The 23228-nt window shown below is 34.0% G+C and overlaps 1 protein-coding gene across 1 annotated transcript in view; it reads right to left on the minus strand.

Moving 5' to 3' along the window:
- The window catches only part of LOC143238249 (uncharacterized), a 45592-nt gene that overhangs the window by 11874 nt on the left and 10490 nt on the right, over positions 1-23228 (minus strand). Inside the window, exons 3-6 of the mRNA XM_076478322.1 lie at positions 15573-15601; positions 10592-10637; positions 5355-5444; positions 604-830 (exon numbers count right to left, since the gene is read on the minus strand). Of these exons, the coding sequence (XP_076334437.1) occupies positions 604-830; positions 5355-5444; positions 10592-10637; positions 15573-15601 (392 nt within the window). The remainder of the gene's footprint in view (positions 1-603; positions 831-5354; positions 5445-10591; positions 10638-15572; positions 15602-23228) is intronic.

A 23228-nucleotide genomic window follows, 5' to 3' on the forward strand; every position in this document is an offset into this window, starting at 1 on the left:
AAAGGTCTTGTTTCATTATTAGTTGCACCTTATTTTGACAATATTTTATGATAATAAATCTATTTTAGTATCACAAAATAGTCTTCGCTTGGATTGTCAGTAGTCTTTTGAAAATGAATAACTAAAATTATATATGACTTTGTTACAGTACTAATAATGTAATGTTTTATGCACTTCTGTAAAAATAGAAAGATTTAAATCACTGAAAGCAACACAATGAACATTTCTTCACTTGTAATCAAATACCAATTACAAAAACATCTTCCTTTCGACCTCGCCAAACAAATATTAGTAATCTATGACAATGATTTTAAACAAAAGAAGAGAATCAATTATCTGCATTTAGTAAGAACATGACGTTAGGACGGTTGAAAATTAATAATGTTATGACACTGAATGAGTCCATCTATTTACTATAGATACATATATATTCGACACCAACATAAATATATGCAGGCACGTTACAAGATAAGAGCTTAACTAATTATTTCACTCAAAATGGCCACGTTGGATTTCATTTCGAGATGACGACCTTATAAGAGACTGAAAATGATTAAAAGCCACAAAGAAAATAAATTATTAAACTGTATCATTGAAACTTACCTCTGTTTTCTGTCTAGTTTCGGGTTCTTTCCATCCTAAAGTGTCCTTCTTCTGTTCACTATTTACTTTGTCAGAATCGTCACTACTCTCCACTTTCGTTTTGTGGATCGCTAACGAGGGAATGTCCACTTCAGTTTTGGTCGAAATGTGGGGTTTTCTTTCACCGGGTTCCTTACTTAGATCTTGGGTTTGTTTCCAATGAGTCAAGACTCGGTTGTTCTCTAAAGCTTTTATCGGAATAGGAAGATACATTTTTTTTCCCATAGCACTGATATTCTGTGTTCTTAAGCAAACATAACAAATGACTTATGGCTGTACTGTTCAATCACTGAGGATTTCACAATATAACATTTACACATTGAACTATCAACGTTTTTTCAATCGTATGGGTACGTATTTTGGTGTATTATAAGTATATTTATTATAGTGTATTATAAGCATATTTATTACAGTGCATTATAATTGTATGTATTACAGATAATTATAAATATATGTATTACAGTGTACGTGTGTGTTTTCTTACATCAAAACCACATTGGGCTATCTGCTGAGTCCACCGAGGGGAATCGAAACATATTACAGATAATCATAATTAACTATATTATAGTGCATTATAAGTAGTTATATTACAGTGTATTATAAATATACGTATTACAAAGAATTATAAGTTATGTACTACAGAGTATTATAACTACCAAGACACACAGTAGCTTGTCTCAAACAACCTGCAGGACACACTGTGTGTTGTTCATCGGAGTGATGTTTGTTTGTTTGTGATTAAACACAAAGCTACACAATAGACTCTCTGTGCTTTGCCTACCATTGGTATCGAAACCCGAATTCTAGCGTTGTAAGACTGCAGACATTCCGCTGTCACTGGGGGGAGAAGTACAAAGGAGTGATCATTTGTAATTTTCTACCTTCTGTAGCTTGAACTGTGGTGATCAAAACTGATACATATTATCGGTTGATGCGCTCTACGGACTCTTACGTCACGTACCAAGTTTCAACGCTAGTTTTGCCGAGTTTCTTCCTATTTTTTATTTGCAGCAAAAGCACGAAAACTTTATTCGATAGAAAAATGATCAAATTTGTTACATTGTCAAATTTTTACAATATACAATTAGAATTTTCATTTGCTGTAAATATAAACCACATGTGCAAAGCTATTAAACAAAAACTGCTCAAATTAAATTAATTTTTTATACACGCCTACGCAAAGGTCATGTGACCTATCGGTCTGACATTTTCACTACAGCTTCATCTAAGAGCAAAAGTGGGTTGTCACTAGTTTTTGTCATTCAGAATAAAGACGTCTGACTTATAGAAGCAAAAATATATGGTAAAATAAAGTGCAGATAGATGTGTTGGTCAGGCCAAGCAAGTTAGATTAACAGTTTCTAGCTCAAGTTTTCAAAATAATAATGTGAATGGACGCGTATTATTTATTATTTACATTCATATCCAACTTTTAAGCGTAGAGCTGCTAAAGTTTACGAAATTATCCTGACTAAAGAGAGTATAGCGTTACTCTCTTGAATGAAATCAAAGCTGTCGGTCAAACTGGTAGCTATACTTATAACATAGAAAATGATTTTATAGCAAATATTAATCCATTAGTCAGCTAGTCCGTATATTTTGGTTTAGCCACCTTCATGTCCCAAGTTGAACAAAACACGTGTCCTCACTAACTACTGAGTGGACATTTGTTAAGAAACAGATATTGCACAGTGTTATATATATTATAGGATAATGTAAATATACATGTTACATAGTATTAACGGTATATGTAATACACTGTACTATCAGTATATGTATTACACTATATTATTAGTATACGTATTACATAGTATTACACAGTATTATTAGTATTATATATAGATATATATTACACTGTATTAGCGGTATGTGTATTGCACATAATTATCAGTACATCTATTACACTGTATTATCAGTATGTGTATTACATTGTATTATCAGTATGTGTATTATACTGTATTATCAGTATATATATTAGATTGTATTATCGATATGTGTATTACACAATATTATCTGTAGATCTATTACACTGTATTATAAATTTATGTATTATGCAGTATTATTGATATACGTATTACACAGTATTATCGGTATATGTATTACACTATATTATCAGTATATGTATTACACTGTATTATTAGTATATATATCACACGGTATTGTCAGTGTATGTATTACACAGTATTGTCAGTGTATGTATTACATAGTATTATGAGTGTATCTATTACATTGTATTATCAGTATATGTATTACACTGCATTATCAAAATATGCATTACATTGTATTATCAGTACATGTATTAAATTGTATTATTAGTATATGTATTACACTGTATTATCAGTATATGTATTACGCTGTATTACCGGTATATGTAATACACAGTATTACCGGTATACGTATTACACAGTATTATCGGCATGTGTATTACACAGTACTAATATTACACTGTATTATCAGTATATATATTATACTGTATTTTACTGGACAATTCAGCTGATAAAAGTAGTAGTTACTGTTATTCAACCCGTGTTGTTCAGTTAAGTTTGACTGATTCAATTATAAGGGTTTGTCCAGTCAGATTCATTTCATATATAATTAGCTACAGAAGGTTTAAAAAACACAAACATTTTAATGAAAACATGTCTAGAAAATTGGAATATATTCAACGGAAAATGTGGGGGAGTGTGTTTTTCTTATCGCAAAGCCACAACGGGCCATAAGCTGTGTCCAACGAGGGGAATAGAGCCCCTGATCTTAGCGTTGTAAATCCGAAGACTTAGCGCTGCCCCAACGGGGGATAAGTGAGAAAGAATCTTTCCAGAAATCATATTAAAATGTTAATTAGAAACTTGACGACTTGGGTGTGAAATATATTACTTTTAACACCTAACACTGAACACATTTACTCTTTACATATTCATTATGAACACGTTATTTATTCGTGAGAAATATGCCGAACATACTTTGCGTAATTTATTCCCCAACATGCACTATATTACTAAACCTACTGAAACAGCAAAACATATAGAAGTGTATTGTGTTTCTTTTGCTACCCGGTCCCATTTTAATAATTAATGGATCAACCGTTAATCTTAATGAGGCAACCCCCCCAAAAAAAAAACACACACACACACACACAGACGAAAGAAACAGGAGCAGCTCCGAATTTAATAATATTTTAGTTTCAAAGCTTTCAGCAGCGACTCAAATTAATTCTGGTCAGGGCTTACAGTCTAGTGTAAGTCCTGGATGTTACACATGACGTGCAGAATGACATGATGCTAAAAGAGGAATGTTTCTTTCTTCTAGAATTCTATTAATTCAATTATTCCAAGCAGCGCATGAGATCCTAGAATGTCGCAGAAAAAGAAGGAAGCACTCGAGATGTCATTAACCATCACCAGAGGGTTAACTTCAAAGAAAAGCAAGCTCTCATGGTAATAATATCACCATCACCCTTCACTCTCCAGGTCGCTGTCAAGCCCAGATCTGCCCATTCAAAGTAAACAATGAGTGGCAGAATACACCGCTTCACACAATGGTTTTTCTTGGCTCTTAATCGCGACTGCAACGCTCAAGGCCACGTGAATGCTGACGTTTTTCATTCGCGGACATGACGAATGGCTTATGTGTTCCAGTCGGTTCGAGAAATTCAACTGAGCTTTATGTAAGATGCCTAATTTCGTTTTAGAACATATTTCAAAATCCTAAAACACGAGGAGCGTTAGGTTTGTTGCGGTAGAGCCGATGTTCCGTATTGGGTCGCCCGCTAGTTTTTCAATTTTACACCTCGTTGGCCAAGCTAGATTTATGGAATGAGTAGACACATTGAGATATCACAGATTTTCGTTTTTTTAACGAATATAATAATTACTCTTGCCTAAATGTTTATATTCAACGGCTTCTCTTCTTTTCTCTCTTGCCACAAACTATTCAAATGGAAATCAAATAGGTAGAGACCAACCAAAGTATATATTTTATTTTAGTTTGAACGCCTTTTTATAAGTCAGTGACGCATAATTGTAAATAATTCTACTTGTCACAAGAGATTACATTACTATCAACCCTATTATATAGTTAACGCAACATTTTGTATTCAGTCCCTCAAGATGTAGTGTGTAAAATAAAATATGTCAAACTACGCCATGTCTGTTCACTGCAGACGACGCGTTTTGTTTAACACAGAGTTCATCAGGCTGGTTGAGATAATAGAAATGCGGTAATGTTCAGAAATATTTAAAAACAAAGCTTTATTTAATTAAAATATATTAATTCAGTGTATATCTTGGAAATGTTTTATCAGCTCTACTCAGAGCTTCAAACAAGCTAATAAAAGTGAGAAAATGTTTTGTTATAAGTTGATTTTTGTTATTGTACCTAAACTACCACGATTTATGGAAGTATTCAGTGCTAGACAACTAGCTCGGCATGATCAGGTGGTTAGGGCGCTCGATTCGCAATCTGAGGATCGCAGGTTCGAATCCCCATTAAACCAAACATGCTCGCCTTTTCAGCGGTGGAGGTGTTATAAAGATAAGGTGAATCCCACTATTTTTTGGTAAGAGAGTAGCCCAAGAGTTGGCGGTGGGTGGTCTCACACTGCTAAGTTAGGGATGACCAGCACAGACAGATCTCGTGTAGCTTTGCGTGAAAATTCAAAAACAAACAAACAAAAAAATTAGACAAACCAAAAGATTGCTGGTTTAACTTACCCATGCTTTCCTTGGTCTTAGCAGCCTGTTGACGACCATTGATGTCTTTAGTATGATAATGTTCTGTCTCCACAAAGGCAACTTCTTCACCTGAAACGTAACATACGTTTTAATGTACTTCGTAAATTGTATTTAAAACATATTTCATAGACTAGCGAAATTCTAGTCACCTACTGACGTAATCTTTGTTTCAACCAATGTTTTTAGAGAGTCGTGTTTGGCTTTGCTGTCGTCTTTGAAACGCAAGCCTAACACCACTCAGCAAAATATACACAATAATCAGAAGAAATGCACACACGCGTTTAGTTATTAACGCCATTTCATCATGAAGCGTTTAGAGTATTCGACTCACACTATGCAAGTCGCGGGTCCAAATCCCCGCATCATCAAATATGCTTGCTCTTTCAGCTGCGGGTATGTTATAAAGTGATAGCCAATCCAACTATTCGTTGCCAACTAGTTGCCTTCCTTCTAGTCTTGCACTGCTAAATTAGGGACGGCTTGGCAGATAGCCCTCATGTAACTTTTTCCGAAATTCAAAACAAACCAAAAAGAAACCAATCTTCTGCAAATACTTCCTTCCCACTGATTATATGGATCTTTCAACAGTTCGTGGTTTGTTTGCGTTTTATAAGTTTGTGCGAAGCTGCACCAGGGCTATCTGTGCTAGCAGTAAAAGACTAGTAGGAATTCAGTAAGTTATCAACACCCACCGCCAACTCTTGGGTTACTCTTTTACCAACGAATAGTGGGATTGACCGTAACATTATAACACTGAAAGGGCGAGCACGTTTGGTGTGACGGAGATTCGAACCCGCGACCCTCAGATTACGAGTCGAGTGCCTTAATTATCTGGCCATGCTGGGCCCGTAATAGAGGAACCATTGTAGTTGGCTTTTTTTTTACTCATATCTCTTCACCTGTATATACATTTATCTAGCTATCTGACAAGCAATCTATCTATACCTATTTACAAATAATCGTAAATTTTATTATGCATTATTTCTTTCAATAAAACGGCCACATTGATTCGAAAAAGTACTAACAGAAGCTGTAACTTCTCTTGGATTTCATATTTACATATTAAGCGTTGAACATATGTTATAAGTAGCCAATCAGATTAGAACCAAGTAATTTTAAATTACAAATAACCAATCAGTTTAATGCCAAGTTCCTTTAAAAAAATCAGACCTTTTGCTCATTTGCTAATGATATTGTGTATCAATTTTTCCTTTGTTGTTTGATGTTAAATGATGTGTGTTTTGAATTTCGCGTAATACTACAAGAAAGTAAACCGTCCATAATATAACAATGAAAGACTAGCAGAAAGGTGACTGGTCAATACCACCCACTGCCAACTTTTGGGCTACTCTTTTACCAACAAATAGTGGATTTGACCGTACACTATAACTCAGATTTAACCCTCATATTGCGAGTCGAGCGCCCACGCCGCCTGGCCATGCTGAGCAGTAATATTAAAGAACTGATGTTTTATATCACGATCAATTTGACCTGTGGGTCTGATATACAATATATCCTTTTATGTCATACAATTTTAATTCAACTTAGAACTTTAACCCGAGGACTAAGTCCTTTTAATGAAACCATTTGGGAAAAATATTATCCCTTTATTGGGAAATTTAAGAAAATTCTGCTTAACTTAATCGAATGCTACAAAAATCTCGAACTTTTATGTCCAAACCGTCCTCTTATGCCCCATAAACCGAAATTTCTTTTGAACACAAAGTAATACATGATGGAAAGAAAAACACATTACGAACATATGTAATTTTACAAGACATGCAGTAAGTTGGTAAACGTTCACCTTTTCGTTCTAAATGCTGATATAATATCATAAAGTGTACAGTCGCCAACACTCGTTTCTAAGGTGACCGACAAATGGAATACTAGCCTAAGAATTCACGACTTTATATTTAAAGATATCAGTACACAGTAGCTGGAGTCTAGAATTATCTATTGTGCCCCATACGAGTCCTCTCATCTGTGAATTTAATACTGAGACATCAAAATGCTCGTGAATCCATCACCTAATAGCTTTAAGTTTTCTTATAACACGTGGGTCGTGTAAAGAATGTAAACAATAGTACCCTCAGTATTACAAATACCCTATCAGTAACCCGGAATTCTTCCGTATTTTACATAAAAAATAGTGATTTCAACTTAATTAAAACAACAGCAGTGGTATACACAAAATGCGAAGTCACGTTCCTTGAATGAAAGTGAGGCTGCGACCTGTTTATTGTAGACTTTTTGCACCATGTTAGGTCATAGCTGGCAGATAGTTGTTAACTGGAAAATTATCATGAAAAAGAAGAAATTCAAAAACTGGGGATTAAATATTAATGACAAATGCACTGAAGATGCTTCAGGAGTTACAGAGACAAAATGAACGTAGAAACTATTGTGTTGTTTTTTTGTTTAATTTCGCCAAAGCTACTCGAGGGTTATTTGTGCTAGCCGTCCCTAATTTAGCAGTGTAAGACTAGAGGAAAGGCAGCTAGCCATCACCACCAACTGCCAACTCTTGGGCTACTCTTTTACCAACGAATAGTGGGATTGACCGCACATTATAACGCCCCCACGGCTGAAAGGCCTAGCATGTTTGGTGCGATCGGGATTCGAACCCGCGACCCTCGGATTACGAGTCGAACGCCTCAACACACTTGGTCATGCCGGGCCCGCAGTAACTATACTTCTAGTAACGTAATATTTAAGGAAGTGCCAGAAAGATAATTTTGTAAAACTCTTTATGCTATATTTATTAGAATAAGAACAAAAATAAACATTCAGAATATACATAAGTCCACAAAATCTTAATGAAAATTTGAAAAAAGTGTCCAATTTCAATTGTTTCGTTTTTTTAATGGTTGAAAGAGAACGCCAATTTTACGGCCTTTTCATGAAGTTCATTTTCCCACTTCATAAAGCATACAATTTGACAGAATTAATATAACTTAACACTTGCGATGAAGGAGGAATTTCTATTTCCTCACTATCTTTCCCATTTTGTTCATTTTTTGAATCTCTCACACTGTTACCATCTTACGATTCTATTATAGATTTTAAATCAGTTTCATCAGTTTCTGTTAAAATATTCTAGTCAACGTTCACAAAACTTTCTGCGTTCACAGAATCATCTGCATCAGTCTTTTCAATCAGAGGTTGAATTTCACTAGAATCTTCATAACAAACAACTTCTCCACAACCTCAGCCATTATCAAGAATAAATCCACATTTTCGATTGCACTTTATTATGCATTCATCTTTTACACATTTGATTGAATGACATAAAAATGTAATTGCATCTAACATGTCAATTTTCATGGTCATTTCAGGTGCTCTCTTACAGTGGTCCATGTTTGTAATAATATGCTGAAGCATCAGTTTTCTGTATTTCAATTTTATACACTGTATAATTCCATTATCTAGTGGCTGTAGAACTGATGTTGTACATGGAGGTAGAAAGACTAAATCAACATTTGAAAGTTTAACTTTTGGGTGAACAATTGTATTATTTAGGTAAAGTAGAATATTCATATTTTCTTATTTCATTCTTCTGTTTATTTTAACTGCAAAAATAATGACGGCAGAAAAAAAGAACAGAATATATAATAACCAATACTTACTGTAACAAATCGTCCGAGTATTTATTAATATTTAAAGAAATTATTAATTAAACAAGAATTTATCAATACTTAAAGAAATTATTAATTAAATAAAAAAATAATATTTAATTTAAAACATTTCTTCTGCCTCACTCAGGTTGTAATCCGACTTGTTGATAGTTGAGGTCGGTGAAAGATCGTTTTCTGTCTGTGTGACTCAGGTTCCGCCATATAGAGGGCGTTTTATAAGAGGAATATTAAGATAATGCTGCAAAATGTTGATATTTCCAGTTTGTACAGGTTTCTGCCCTATAGCAGTTTCATTGAATTATCGTAGAATGTATGTGTGTGGTATTATTGCCCATTGCTGGTTTTTTTCACTTTTATTTCGACTCATAAAAATTTCGCAAATAATCCAAGAAGTAATTTTTTGTATTAATAGAATCAATATAACTGTGACAAAGATTCTTCAGCAATACATATTATTTGGGAAGGCACCTTTGTGAATGTAAACTGTATCTAGCACTATTTTCTTTGAACAGGTTTCCTTACATTTTATTTCATTATGTATAACGTTCAGTTTTGAAATTCTTTCAGGAACACTGACCGGTTATGTTAAGATCCTTTAGTATGTAGTGTTTGTTTGTTTGTTTTGGAATTTCGCACAAAGCTACTCGAGGGCTATCTGTGCTAGCCGTCCCTAATTTAGCAGTGTAAGACTAGAGGGAAGGCAGCTAGTCATCACCACCCACCGCCAACTCTTGGGCTACTCTTTTACCAACGAAAAGTGGGATTAACCGTCACATTATGACGCCCCCACGGCTGGGAGGGCGAGCATGTTTGGCGCGACTCGGGCGCGAACCCGCGACCCTCAGATTACGAAGCGCACGCCTTAACGCGCTAGGCCATGCCAGGCCCTAGTATGTAGTGAACTGACTATTATGCACAATGAGGTCCTTAGCATACAGTACACTGACCAACATGCATATTAAAGTCCATTAATACACAGCGCACCGACTATCATGCATAATAAGGTCTTTTAATACACAGTACACTGACTACCATTCATATTAAGACCCTTTACTACATGACACACTAAACATAATGCATAATAAGGCTCTATAATACACAGTACACTGACTGTCATACATGATAAAGTCTTTTAATACATAGTACAATGAATATTATATATGATAAGTCACCTTAACATACGATGTACTTTAATCGCATTAATACTCTTCACTTCAGTAACTTTTGTAAAACCAAGGACAATAAAAATACTGCGTATACAATTTTCTTTTCATTCGCTTTCTTTTTACGCAACCAAAGAAACATATTCAAATATAAAAAACAAACAACATATAGATCAACCACATAGAAATAATATCGAAGTAAAATATTAGTAAACTGCGCCGCAAAATGAAGTTTCGAATTTTTTGGTCACAACAGATAATTTTAAGTTAGATTAGTTTTTTTGGGTTTTTTTTACTTCTTCATCAACAGACGTTTTACCTCATTAGCTCTTCCTGTCTCTTATAATAAGTTATTTGCTGAAAGTATTTCTGGTGTTTTTGTTTCTACCTATTTTTCTATGCAGCATTGTTCACCTACCATGTGGACTCCGTAACTGTGCAAGTTGCTCCAACTCATTTGCCATCTGAAATATTAACAAAAAAACAAATCTTATATACATAACCGTACGTTTTAACATTATCGAAGAGTTTATAACAAAAAATCACTGATTTTGTAAATTTAACTTAGAAAAAGTTTGGTTTTTTTTTCGGACTCAAGAATCCAAGTCATATGTTACATTCTGAGGAATACATTATAGAGGAAATAAAAAACTAAATCTTTTGGTTTGATTTGAATTTCGCGCAAAGCTAATCGAGGGCCATCTGCGCTAGCCATCCCTAATTTACTAGTGTAAGACTAGAGGGAAGGCAGGTAGTCAACACCACGCACCGCCAACTTTCGGGCTACTCTTTTACCAATTGATCGTTACATTAAGACGCCCTCTCGGCTGAAAGGGGTGAGCATGTTTCGTGTGACGGGGATTCGAACCCGCGACCCCTGGATTACGAGTCGAGTGCCTTAACCACCTGGCCATGCCGGGCGAAAACCTAAGTGAAAAGCTGATTCAAATAAAGCGTTTATAGTCAAACTAATAGCTCTATATTGCGCCATAACTAAATATTATAATAAAAATTATTTTTGTATTATCATATTTGGCATGGTCTATGCTGTTATAAATTGAGGCAATTTATTTTATTTGCTTTAACTGAGTTAACCATTATAATTTCTTATTGCTATTTTTGGTTTTCGTCCAATAGGGTCATCTATGTTTAAAAGTTTCTTAGTGGATTTTGCTTCACCAACTAATTACAGATGTTGGATTCTGTTCCATTGTTAACCATTTGAGTTTAATGAATCTTTCTCCGTCATTATTCATGTTACATTTTATATTCACTTAGTTTTGCCCTTTCTTGTTGTAGTATTGTTACGACTCACGACAATGGCACGTTTGTCTCGGGTTTCTTCGGTTTGTCCTATTTTTGGCTGCGTTGATATCGATTGTCTCACCACAGATGGACATTTGTTGTATTTATGACTGGTATCTGGAAAAAAGTGTTACCTTTTGTACTTAGTTACCATTCCACATACGTGTAATAGCTGCAGCCATAAGTTGCACTCAAAACACATCTAAGTTATCAAACTCCGTTTGCATTTCTCTCAGATAACACTAATGGAACGATAAAGGATCGAATGGCGTTAGAATACGTACTGTGTTTGCGTAACTTCTACTCTCCTTACACAGTGTGGGCCGTATGTTATTTTATTCTATCCAGTACCAATTACACACACTTGAGGAAAGTCAACACGTGGCCTCAGTGTAATTCAAGTACCGTCTCTATGGCCAGGACTTAAAAGAAATGGTAAAGAGCACCCTTTGTATTATTTCGATGACCAGTGCAACGATATGTGCTTTATTACTCTTAAAGAAGAGCCAGTTCTGACGTTCTGGTTCAAAATTATATTAACTGTGTTTTCATTTTTTGCGCTCCGGCGTTTCCAGGTGGTTAAGGCACTCGACTCGTAATATGAGGGTCACGAGTTCGAATCTCCATTACACCAAACATGCTCGTTCTTTCAACGTGGGGGCGTTATAATGTGACGGTCAATCCCACTATTCGTTGGTGAAAGAGTAGCCTGCTAGTCTTACACTGCTAAATTAGAGAAAGCTAGCGCAGATAGCCCTCGTGTAGCTTTGCGCGAAATTCAAAAATAAAACAAACAGAAGTCGCTTGGAAATAAGTCTAATCTTTAATTTTCATTATAATAATCGAACAAACCAAAATATTCGAATTAAGTATTACAGAAATGAAAATATCCTCAGACTATTCGTTTTTATGGCACAAAAATGTTGATTTTTAACATTACCAAATATACGCGATTTTTTTGTTTCTTGTTCTACAAACCATAAAAAAAGTTTTATGGCCAGTTACCTAAATATTCGAGAAAAAAATACCCATTATGGAAACAAACAGAAAAATTAAGAACTTTCTACTATTAAGAGACGTTTGCAAATTAAAATACTTGTTGCAGTTTCAACACTACATATATTAACCCTTTTTTGTTCTCTCTTTAATCATAGCAATGAGACATTTTCAGCAAAACTGACTCATAGTTGCCGCTTAAAAATCTGTAGTCCTTACCTATTACTTTTCAAACTCGTTAGTTAGCGACTGTTTTTATTTCAAAGTTAAAATCAGTGATTTATTACATTTTCAGAAGATTTTTAAAATTAAATTTAAGATATACTTGTATGTGAAAATACTGATTTCACTAAATTACACTTCACACCGCTTTGCCCCTAGTGGCTCAGCGGTATATCTGCGGACTTACGACGCTAAAATCCGGGTTTCGATACCCGTTGTGGGCAGAGCACAGATAGCATATTGTGTAGCTTTGTGCTTAATTCAAAAACACCAACAATACACCGCTTTTTGAAATCCTATTCACATTTACACTTTCAACTAGCCAGTCAAATCAAGAAATACCGTCATGACAGATCTGTCTCATGAACACGACGCAGCTTAGGCTGTCATAGTACAAAGTTATCATAATGAGACAAATATGATCGTTTATGCCTATAGGCCAGAGGTGCAAATTTCATATTGTAAAGCGTTGTTGCATACAAATAATAACGTTTGGCTTCAAAGTTAAGTCTAAAATTTATATTTTTAACAGAAAAGTAAAAACTACAGTTCAGATAATTAGGTACTTTTGTAAATTTTATGATCTAATATCTATATGGATAAGAGTTAATTGTAGATCTGTAGGATTTTAATTTAAATACAAAAAATGTATCCAATATTTTTCTGCCTATAAATATTCGTAATGTTATGTTAGCGACAGTTTAATATGTACATGTTTCTATATACTTGTGTGAATCAAAAACTAATTGAAGCTAGATTTGGGAAGATGCGCCATGTTCGTCTTAATTGTATCATTAAACTAATCTCCAATAACAAGCCTGATGCAATCAAGCTAGCCTCGTTACCAGTATTTGTATAGCACTAAGGTTTAACCAGCAAAGTAATTAGGAAAGTTAGGTACTAATTGGATAGCTACTAACACGTGACAAAGTAGTGTAACAGGTTTGATGCACTGATGAGCTTGCTTGTCTTATTACATCTTTCTTGTGCTTTTACACGTCTCTGTCACATGGAAGTCTGTTCAAAATTTTTTGTCATCCAGGAAATTTGAGAAGAATTAGTAACTTAGAAAAAAACTCATATTGTAACGTGTTTTTGTTCATTAGTTAAGTGTAAGAAGTAACGAAACGTCTTTGATATTAAAATCAAAGCTGAGTTTGTCTCATAAAGGTACCATTTCACTGTCTCTCTCTTGCCAAGGGGTTAGTTTATTACTGGCCCTAGCCAGAGACTCTAAGTGGACAACATTACGTTACACTACAGAATAATTTACAACAGTTCTAGCATGCTTCAAATTTCTCTTGCCTTCATGCACATAGTGTGATGGAAGCGATATGATTTAGTAAACAACAAGGATACACTGGTATATCAGAGGTATTTGTTGTTATAAGTAATACCAAATCTGATTTGAATATCAGGGTAGCACTCTGAATATGGTATTAGATAAATAAATCGTTCAGTGTCGTCATTAAGAGTGTTGATTACTTTAGCTATGACAACTATCATAAATATTCCGTATAAATTTAGGGTTAATAACATATTGAAGTCATGATACATTAGCTGCATTAGTTCAGCTATTACAAAATCAAATACTTACGCAAGCAACAAATTAAACAATAACAACATATCTCTCATCTCTCTGGTGGCTTAGCGGTAAGCTTGAGAACCTATAAAACTTAATTTCGAAATTCGGTACATACAGTGGGCACAGCATGGAAAGTCCATTCTGCAGCTTAGCGCGTTAACAAACTCTTGTGCTCCATTAAAGAATAAATTTAGGAGTTCGAAAACAGGACTATAGTTAATTTAATGGAGGACTTTCTTTATACACATATACTGTAACAGATTTACTGTTATATATTTATTTTAATACCTACGATTGTTTCACTTAATTGCATGTAACGTAGATTGTTAAATGTTTATTTCGCAAGTTCCGCCTGTTCTCTAAATTTGTAAAAGATACTCGCGTATAAGGATTAACAATATATGTTTTACAAAAACACTAGCGTATCTTCGAATATTGTTGAACTTTCGAGATTCCCGCCTAATGCGCATAAAAGCAAGCCATCGCAAGACGCTAGGAGACAGTAATAGAATATTGTTCTGTTGCTACAGTCGGTATATTATAAGCCTCGAGAGCTATAATTGTGACAAACGGAAAACTACATATATCTGACCCACAGGAACGTTTATAAATTTTGAACATCACATACGTCAGTGAATTAACTTCAGATGTTAGTAGTTCTACGAGGACAGATATTTTCGCTGGGGAAAAAAATTCACGTGTGAAGAACAGGGCTAGCTAGCTAGCATTCCAATCAAGCACACCTGTGTATGAAAATAAAATTAATTCGCTCGTCGTGGACCTGGACCGTCGATAAAATATTCAGTTCCATACGAGAAAGAAAAATGAATATTGTTTGTGACTTTGTAAATGTTTTGTATATAAATAACCATTTGTAATAACCGTTATTATATATTTTTTGTATATTAAAACATATTTGTGTTAAGAAAGAAAATTATTTGTATCAATCCTATTGGCAAATACCACAAATTTAATACATATCGAAATTTAATTAGCTTTTAAATTCAAATGAAAATTTTCTGACTATTTGAAAACGTAATATGTACCGTAATAAATTATAATACGAACAATATATTATTATGAACGCATTACTTTTTTATCTTTGTCACAAGAATAGTGAAGAGGGTAGTAAACGTCTAGTTTGTTTCTTACTTAACTTCAAAGAATGGACGTTGAGCTCGTATTATCTTTATGTGATGTCGTTGACAACATAACACTTTATCCATTTAACTTTATTTGTACAAACATTATTTATATTTACGTTCATAAACTGCTCTTGATTATAACTTACTTGCTGGTCTTCTTGCCTGCCTTCTGAGCCTGAAAGTAAATACAGAACGTAACATTACAATGTGCTAAAACTTTAATAAAACAGTAGCATAACGTAACATTACAATGTGCTAAAACTTTAATAAAACAGTAGCATAACTTAACATTACAATGTGCTAAAACTTTAATAAAACAGTAGCATAACGTAACATTACAATGTGACAAAAGTTTAATAAAACAATAGCATAACGTGACATCACAATGTACCATAAATTTAATAAAACAATAGCATAACGTGACATTACAATGTACCATAAATTTAATAAAATACTAACACAGCGTTACTGTACATCGTTTCTGTCCCCGCCATAGCGCAGCGACGTGTCTACGTACTTACAATGCTAGAAACTGGGTTTTGATACTCATGGTAGGCAGGGCACAGACAGTTCTTTGTGTGGCTTTATGCTTTATATAAAAACTAAATATCATTTATTTTTGTACGATATTCTTCTTGAAAAAATCAAACTCAGGAAACATCTCGTGTCATTAATAGTTAGGCCTCACATTTTCTGGATCGCAGGTTCGAATTCCTAACCAACAGTGCACTTCTTTTGGATGCGTTATCACGTGACAATCCACCTCACTATACATTGACGAAAAAGTAACGAAAGATTGAGCTGTGAGTGATGTCGATTAGCTGCTTTAGCCTATAGTCTATCACTGCTAAATTAGGGACAGTTATCTAAAGTAGTCGTGGCCCTCTCTGGTGTAACAAGTCTATGAGTTTATAACACTAAAATTAGGGATTTGATTACGCTCGGTTGACACAGCAGTTAACCCGATGTGGATTTACAATAAGAAAAACACACACACATAGATAGTCCTCATGAAGCTTTGGATGGGTAAAAAGAGTAGCTCAAAATTTGACAGTAGGTGGCTTTGAATAGTTGCTTTACCTCTAGTCTATCAGTACAAAGTTAAGGACGTCATCTCACATAGCACTAATGTAGTTTTGCGCGAAATTCAAACCAAATTGTTAAATAACTAACAAAACCACACTACTGAATTCCTAGGCAAAAAAAAACCGACCATTCAAAGAACTAGTTACGATATATTAATAATAAGTTGAAAAGGTCGTTGATATTTCCAGTATAACAATTCAACAATTTCTAAAACGGCAACTTTTTCGTCTACAATTTACATACTTACCTGATCATGTCAGCGGGGTTAGCCCCCAGATGACTCGAACTATCGCTACAAAATTTATCCAGGTTATTTAGCTGGTCTGTAGATATCCGTTTTTGATATTCCGATAAAAGTCCATATACATACAGAAATAATATATATAATAAACATATCATGCGCGTATTTAATATATTTAAACCAACAGATGGCGCTACATTTACTGAAGTTTCTGAAGGCAAAGTATATACTTTATACAAGCATAAGATAAAACGTAAGTAAACAAAACTATTAAAAGTTACGAACTTAGGGATTGTGCTGTAAAGAGTAATGAAACAAGAATTCATTCTTCACAAATATATAAAATTTAAATTCTTACTTTGATAGTTTTATACACTTATATATAAACCAAAGTAAGGATTCCTTTTTATAAACTTGCGACTGTGGTTTTAATTCTTGCAAAAGCTATAGCTGTCAGGGATATGACTATACTAAAAGTTTATAGATGCTCTTTCCATTTCATGAACATATGTAAACTGAACAAATAATTAGAGAAAACTGACTGCGTCACTTATCTGTACCAAAGAAAGCAGCGATTGGAAATCGTTTTAAAATTTATCCAATTAGTATGTTTTACTTGTTTGCGCACTTCATACCAATTAGTATGTTTTACTTGTTTGTGCACTTCATATTGCAGCATCTACGAATAATGAACAACATCACCTTTCAAATAAAATTTAAATTTTGTCTAATGTATAAGATTAAAACTAATTTAACAGTACTATTTTAAATAAATTAAATTTTCTTCAGGCAAACCTAACCAGAACGTTGGTAAACACAACACACAAAACTTAACGTTTGATTAAACGAAAACCACCATTAGATATCATGCTCTTATTATGGATCTGTTCTCCACTTCGAAAATATGGTCATTTTCTGAGCATTTCATTTTAATGTTGTGGTGTCGTTGCGATTGTTTCATCGAGTTTAAGAAGCATTTATAGAAATCGTTTTTAGTTATTCAAAATAAAATGAAAGTTTAGGTTACAACTGCGATAATTGTGACAACGTAAATGAATTATACGTGGATACTCTTACAATAAAAATATAAAAAATAGTTTGACTTGTCTTTTTGAACTTCATAAAGACCTTACATATTTTTATATTAACAGAATAATACGTAAGAAAAACATATGAGATTCAAGTACTGATTACAATTTTGTTGTGACCAATGTTACAATTCACCCAAATAACCAACTTTACTTGATGGTTAACATGCCAAGCTACGAATCAAGACGTTCAAGTACGAGCCGTTATAAGTGTGTTGTAAGAGTGACAGTCAATTTTTATTAGGTTGAGAGCCGTACAAATAGGTGCTACTAACTAGCTTCCGCTTGCCCTATGGCCATTAATGTTAACCTAGATGCAGCTGTACTTGAAACTGTAATGGTTTCTGATCAAGCCATTTAGTGCATTTGATGCATAAGGCGCTGTTCAAGTTAAACATTATAAGACCGATTATATAAGTAGTGGAATGGAATAAGAACAAAAAAAATAAAAATGTTTTCTGCTAATAACACAGTTAGTTAACCTAGCAAATAACGATTCGGTTAGTCAAAACAAGTCCTAGTGTGACGATTTCTAACAAAGGACAGTAGCAGATTAACAACCCAATTCCTAATCATACTTGTTAAAAATACATAAACACATGTTCACTTCTATTTTTTCAAACAACTAAAATTATAGGTTAACAATAAAGATGACTTTCAGAAGGATTCCAAGTTTAGTTTATAATTTAGTCACAAGAGACCAAAGTGAGTTGAATTTTGCGCAGAACTTTTTTGTTGCTATTAAGTTGTAGTGTGTTGATTTACAATTACAGACAGCATTTTGAATTAGCCCTTGTCAGATAAAAAAGACTGTTTATCGTAAACAGTATTATTAATTTGTTAATTTTGTGTTTGTAATTAATTAATTGATGTCGAGACTATTGAACATTGCGTTTGCAATACACTGATGTAGACATTATGGAACTTTTTAGAAGGTCTAAGTAATAAACATATAAACAGTTGCGACCAGATGAGTGGAAGCAGAGTAAAAGTAAAGTCATGTAAAAGAGAAGTTCGGTCAGGGAAAATTTAGTCATCGTGGGTGTGAATGTCCTAATGGTTGACATGTTGAAGTGAGATTAACAGTTTGTAAAAGATAAGAAGAATTTGTCTCGTGAAAGTGTGTTTTAAACTAATTGAACCTACCTGTGTGGACTTCAATAAAAGACGATACTGAAAGTTTAGGTTACAACTGCGATAATTGTGACAACGTAAATGAATTATACGTGGATACTCTTACAATAAAAATATAAAAAATAGTTTGACTTGTCTGCTGAACCCTAAATTAATTGAATTGGCCTAAGCAGATTTTTAACAAAAAGAAAACAACTCTATAATGATTAACATACAATTATGATCTTCATAGCGTAAATAATTTTTGTACATATTTCACCTTGTTTCAAATATATATATTATTTAAAACATCAAAGTAGAGTGCATGCCGTTTGTTTATTTTTGAATTTTTCGCTCAGCAAATCACAGGCACTTACTCTAGAAGAATCCTTAGCTCAATTACAATACACACTGCTAAAAAAGTAATTTCTGACAATCTTCTTGATTAATCTATTTAATGACGATTAACAGAATTTTAATTCATTTCAATTGAACTATTTACGGTATTCATGTTTAGTTGCATATACGACCACAAAGTCTAATTATCAAAATGTTATTTTATGTTATTATTATTATTATATAATAATTACTAAGTGGTTTATATAATACGTTTTCGCTGCTAAAACGTATTTCACAAAATATAAAAATCTGCCACACAAACTAAAATTATTTAAGTTTCAAAGTATTTACACTTATGGACGGATAAGAGCTAACAAAGCGTAAGATAGATATATACTTGCGTAAATCCATTTCTAACTAAAGATAACTAAAGGTATTCAATTTGTTTACTTTTTTAACTGTATGGAGTTAAATCATTGTCCTACTTATAACATACTAAATACAATTGGAATATAATATTCATGATAGAACAGTTTATAAACTTGGTGTTGCTCTAATCCTATTATTTGACTCTTTTCAATTATTCGTTTCTTTTATGTATAAAGAAGTATGACATGTCTGACTGACACTACAAATATTGAAACATGTTGATCTTACTACGGAAAATTAATAATGTCACACTTTTTAATACATTTGAATTTCCAAACTTTTGATTTCTTTTAGTGGCCCGGCATGGGCAGGTGGTTAAGGCATTCGACTGGTAATCTGAGAGTCGAGGGTTCGAATCCCCGTCAAACTAAACATGCTGGCTCTTTAAGCCGTAGGGGCGTTATAATGTGACGGTTAATCCCACTATTCTTTGATAAAAGAGTAGCCCAAGAGTTGGCGATGGGTGGCGATGACTTGCTGCCTTCCTTCTAGTCCTTTCAGCCATGGTAGCGTTATAAGGTGACGTTCAATCCCACTATTCGTTGGTAAATAAGTAACCCAAAAGTTGGCGGTGGGTGGCGATGACTAACTGCCTTCCTTCTAGTCTTACACACTGCTAAATTAGGGACGGCTAGCGCAGATGGCCCTCGTGTAGCTTTGCGCGAAATACGAACCAAACCAATTTCTTTTAGTTTGACACAATCAGTAAGATATCAAGTATCGCTTTTAGTTGTAATCGAGATGGTCAATTAACCCGCATATCATTACAGAACAGGCTTAAAGAACCTACTCTATGTCATTATAAAGGAAACTTTTGTTTCATCTCCCGCAGTCTTGTTTGCAAACTGCAGACGAACAACGTCCAAGAGTAATGTTGCCTCACCATATTAGGTTTAACAAAATTGATGGGTTGTTTATCTATCCTAATCAAGTATGGAAATATAATTAAAAATGGAAAACATGGAGGATTCTAACCGCATATTTTATTACATAATGCAATATCGAGTGATAATATTAGGCTTAACAAAAGTTGATGGGTTGGTTTGTTTATGTCATTAAAGTATGGAAGTGTAACTACAAATGGAGGATCATAATTTTATATTTGAATACAAATATCTCATTTAGATGGGAGGTTTACACTGCAAATGTAAGGATAAAACCTATCAATTATATATTATGGCGGCCTTAGCAATTTTGTGCAAACTCTGCTTAAGAATACGAAACTTATTCATTTTTAAATTAAGTTTACTTCAGGGAATTCCTTAATGCAAAACACTGGTGAAATTTTAATTTAAGCTCACTCAGATTAATATTAAACATTTAACTCCAATTACAGACAGTGGGCAGCTTTAATTCATTCTTTTTCATGTTGTTTCGTAAGATTCAAAATAAATTATACTGAAATACGCATTGATTATTTTGCTGTTTATTTGAAAGACGAGGAACATTTTCACCCACACACTTTATTTTTATCTGTGATTACGAAAGTCCTAAGAACAAAATCCCCTATCAACTTATGGATTATTTCACTTACGGTTTTTTTGACATCTTTGGCAGTTCTTACGCGCGTGAGTTGCTGTGTTACTAAGCACCTAGCAACGAAAGAGAAAAGAATTGCGAAAGAACAAAACTTAAGCCCCAGTCTCTAAAAGCATCCACCTAAGATGGAAGAAGAGAATTACAGTATCGTTTAACAAGCTTTAGAAAAACAGGCCAGTGTACATCAGAGCACCAGATTACACGCAGTGCACATCAGAGCACCAGATTACACACTCTTTCATCTGTCATCTGGCGATCAAGAAAGGTTACCTGAAATGATGGCGCACTAGTCGGTAGTTTCTTTTATACAGAGTCGTACTTTAACTAAAAACAAAGTTTATTTGAGTTTCAGGTATGGTTCAAAGTATTAAAATTAAAAGTATATTAAATATTTGTATTGAAGACGAAACTTATTACTATTTTGAAATCGGTTAACTTGAAAATGAAATATTTGTGAATACTGCCATATTAATTTATTTCTGATTTCCGTAGCGCCATCAGAACTTTATTTGTACATGATAACGTTGGGAAGTACACATATATTCGTTATTCATAGAGGTCACTGATTTATGACGTTTAGCCCGTTTTCGATGGAATGGATAAACTGAATTTCCTTAATATTTTGAGTAGGGAGAGTAAAGTGTTTTACGACTTATTTCAGGTTGTTGTGGCATAGCGGTATGTCTGCGGACTTACAAAGCTAGAAACAGGGTTTCGATCCCCATAGCGAGCATAGCATAAATATCCAACTGTGTAGCTTTGTGCTTAACTTCAAACAAACAAACATTCAGGTGGGTTTTAATGAGCTATACGCGCTTTGCCCACAGCAGGTATCGAAATCCGGTCTTTAGCGGTCTGAGTTCACAGACATGCCGTTGTGCCACTGGGGGGGGCTTTTCATTTATGAAAACTAATAAAATAGCAAGAAAAATGTTTCTAAATTTCATAAAACATTAGTTACACTAACTGTCCATTAAGTCTATAAAGCATTATATTTGTATCATAACCTATTTGATGTTGTTAACTTGACACTATTCATCTAAATAATTTTTACTTCTACTTATAAGTTGTATTTGATGTAATGAAATCAACATATTTTTGTCAACCCTCTCTAGCACAGAGGTACAACGCTAGAAACCGGGTTTCGATACCCGTGGTGGACAGAGTACAAATAACTCATTGTGTAGCTTTTTGCTTAATAACAAAATATTATTGTATTTTTTTGTGTTACGCTACATTTCATGACTACCTTATACTACAGTATGATACACAACTGATTCTAAGTTGTAGCAGGGTCGAAAGTAATACTGAATATGAGGTCTCTCGGTGGAATTCGAATTTTCAATAATTCAAGAATCATCTGCTTAAATTTTTCTTCCTTAACGAGATACTTTAAAAGGTTGCAGTTACATATTATGATGCCTCCTCTTCCTTTGGATACCAACACTGGCCTGCATTTAAACACCTAATAGAGTTTAATTAGTAGTTTAAGCAAAACTCAGAGCTGCGTCATTTCTCGGACTGGACCTTCCACCTTCCTCCCGTCCCGATGATTTGGTCCTGGTTCATAATTGACGAACAGTTCACATGTACAGAGGGCAATTTTAAAAAATGAGTTGCATATCCTACAATGAAGTGGCGTTTCGTTGCATATCAAATACGTGGCATCCCAAGCAATTTGTAATGACTTACGACGAATTTTCAACCTTTTAGGATTGAAATACAAGTGTGGTAGACTTATATGTGATTTTGGAAGAAATGGTATTTCTGGAGCATACCAAGACAATGAAAAGCAACGCCCTTATCCCATATTGGAGGCAATACCTATTAATGCGACTATCCAACCAAAATTACCATTGTGACGAAGATAACAACATCCTCTGGTGCCGTCAACAAGGTAGTAAATAAAGATTTTGAAGCTGACAAAGGTTTACAACCTGGATAGTCTTAAACTTCTAAACACGCCT

Source organism: Tachypleus tridentatus, chromosome 13 (genome assembly GCF_004210375.1).
Source record: "Tachypleus tridentatus isolate NWPU-2018 chromosome 13, ASM421037v1, whole genome shotgun sequence".
Classification (NCBI taxonomy): Eukaryota; Metazoa; Arthropoda; class Merostomata; order Xiphosura; family Limulidae; genus Tachypleus; species Tachypleus tridentatus.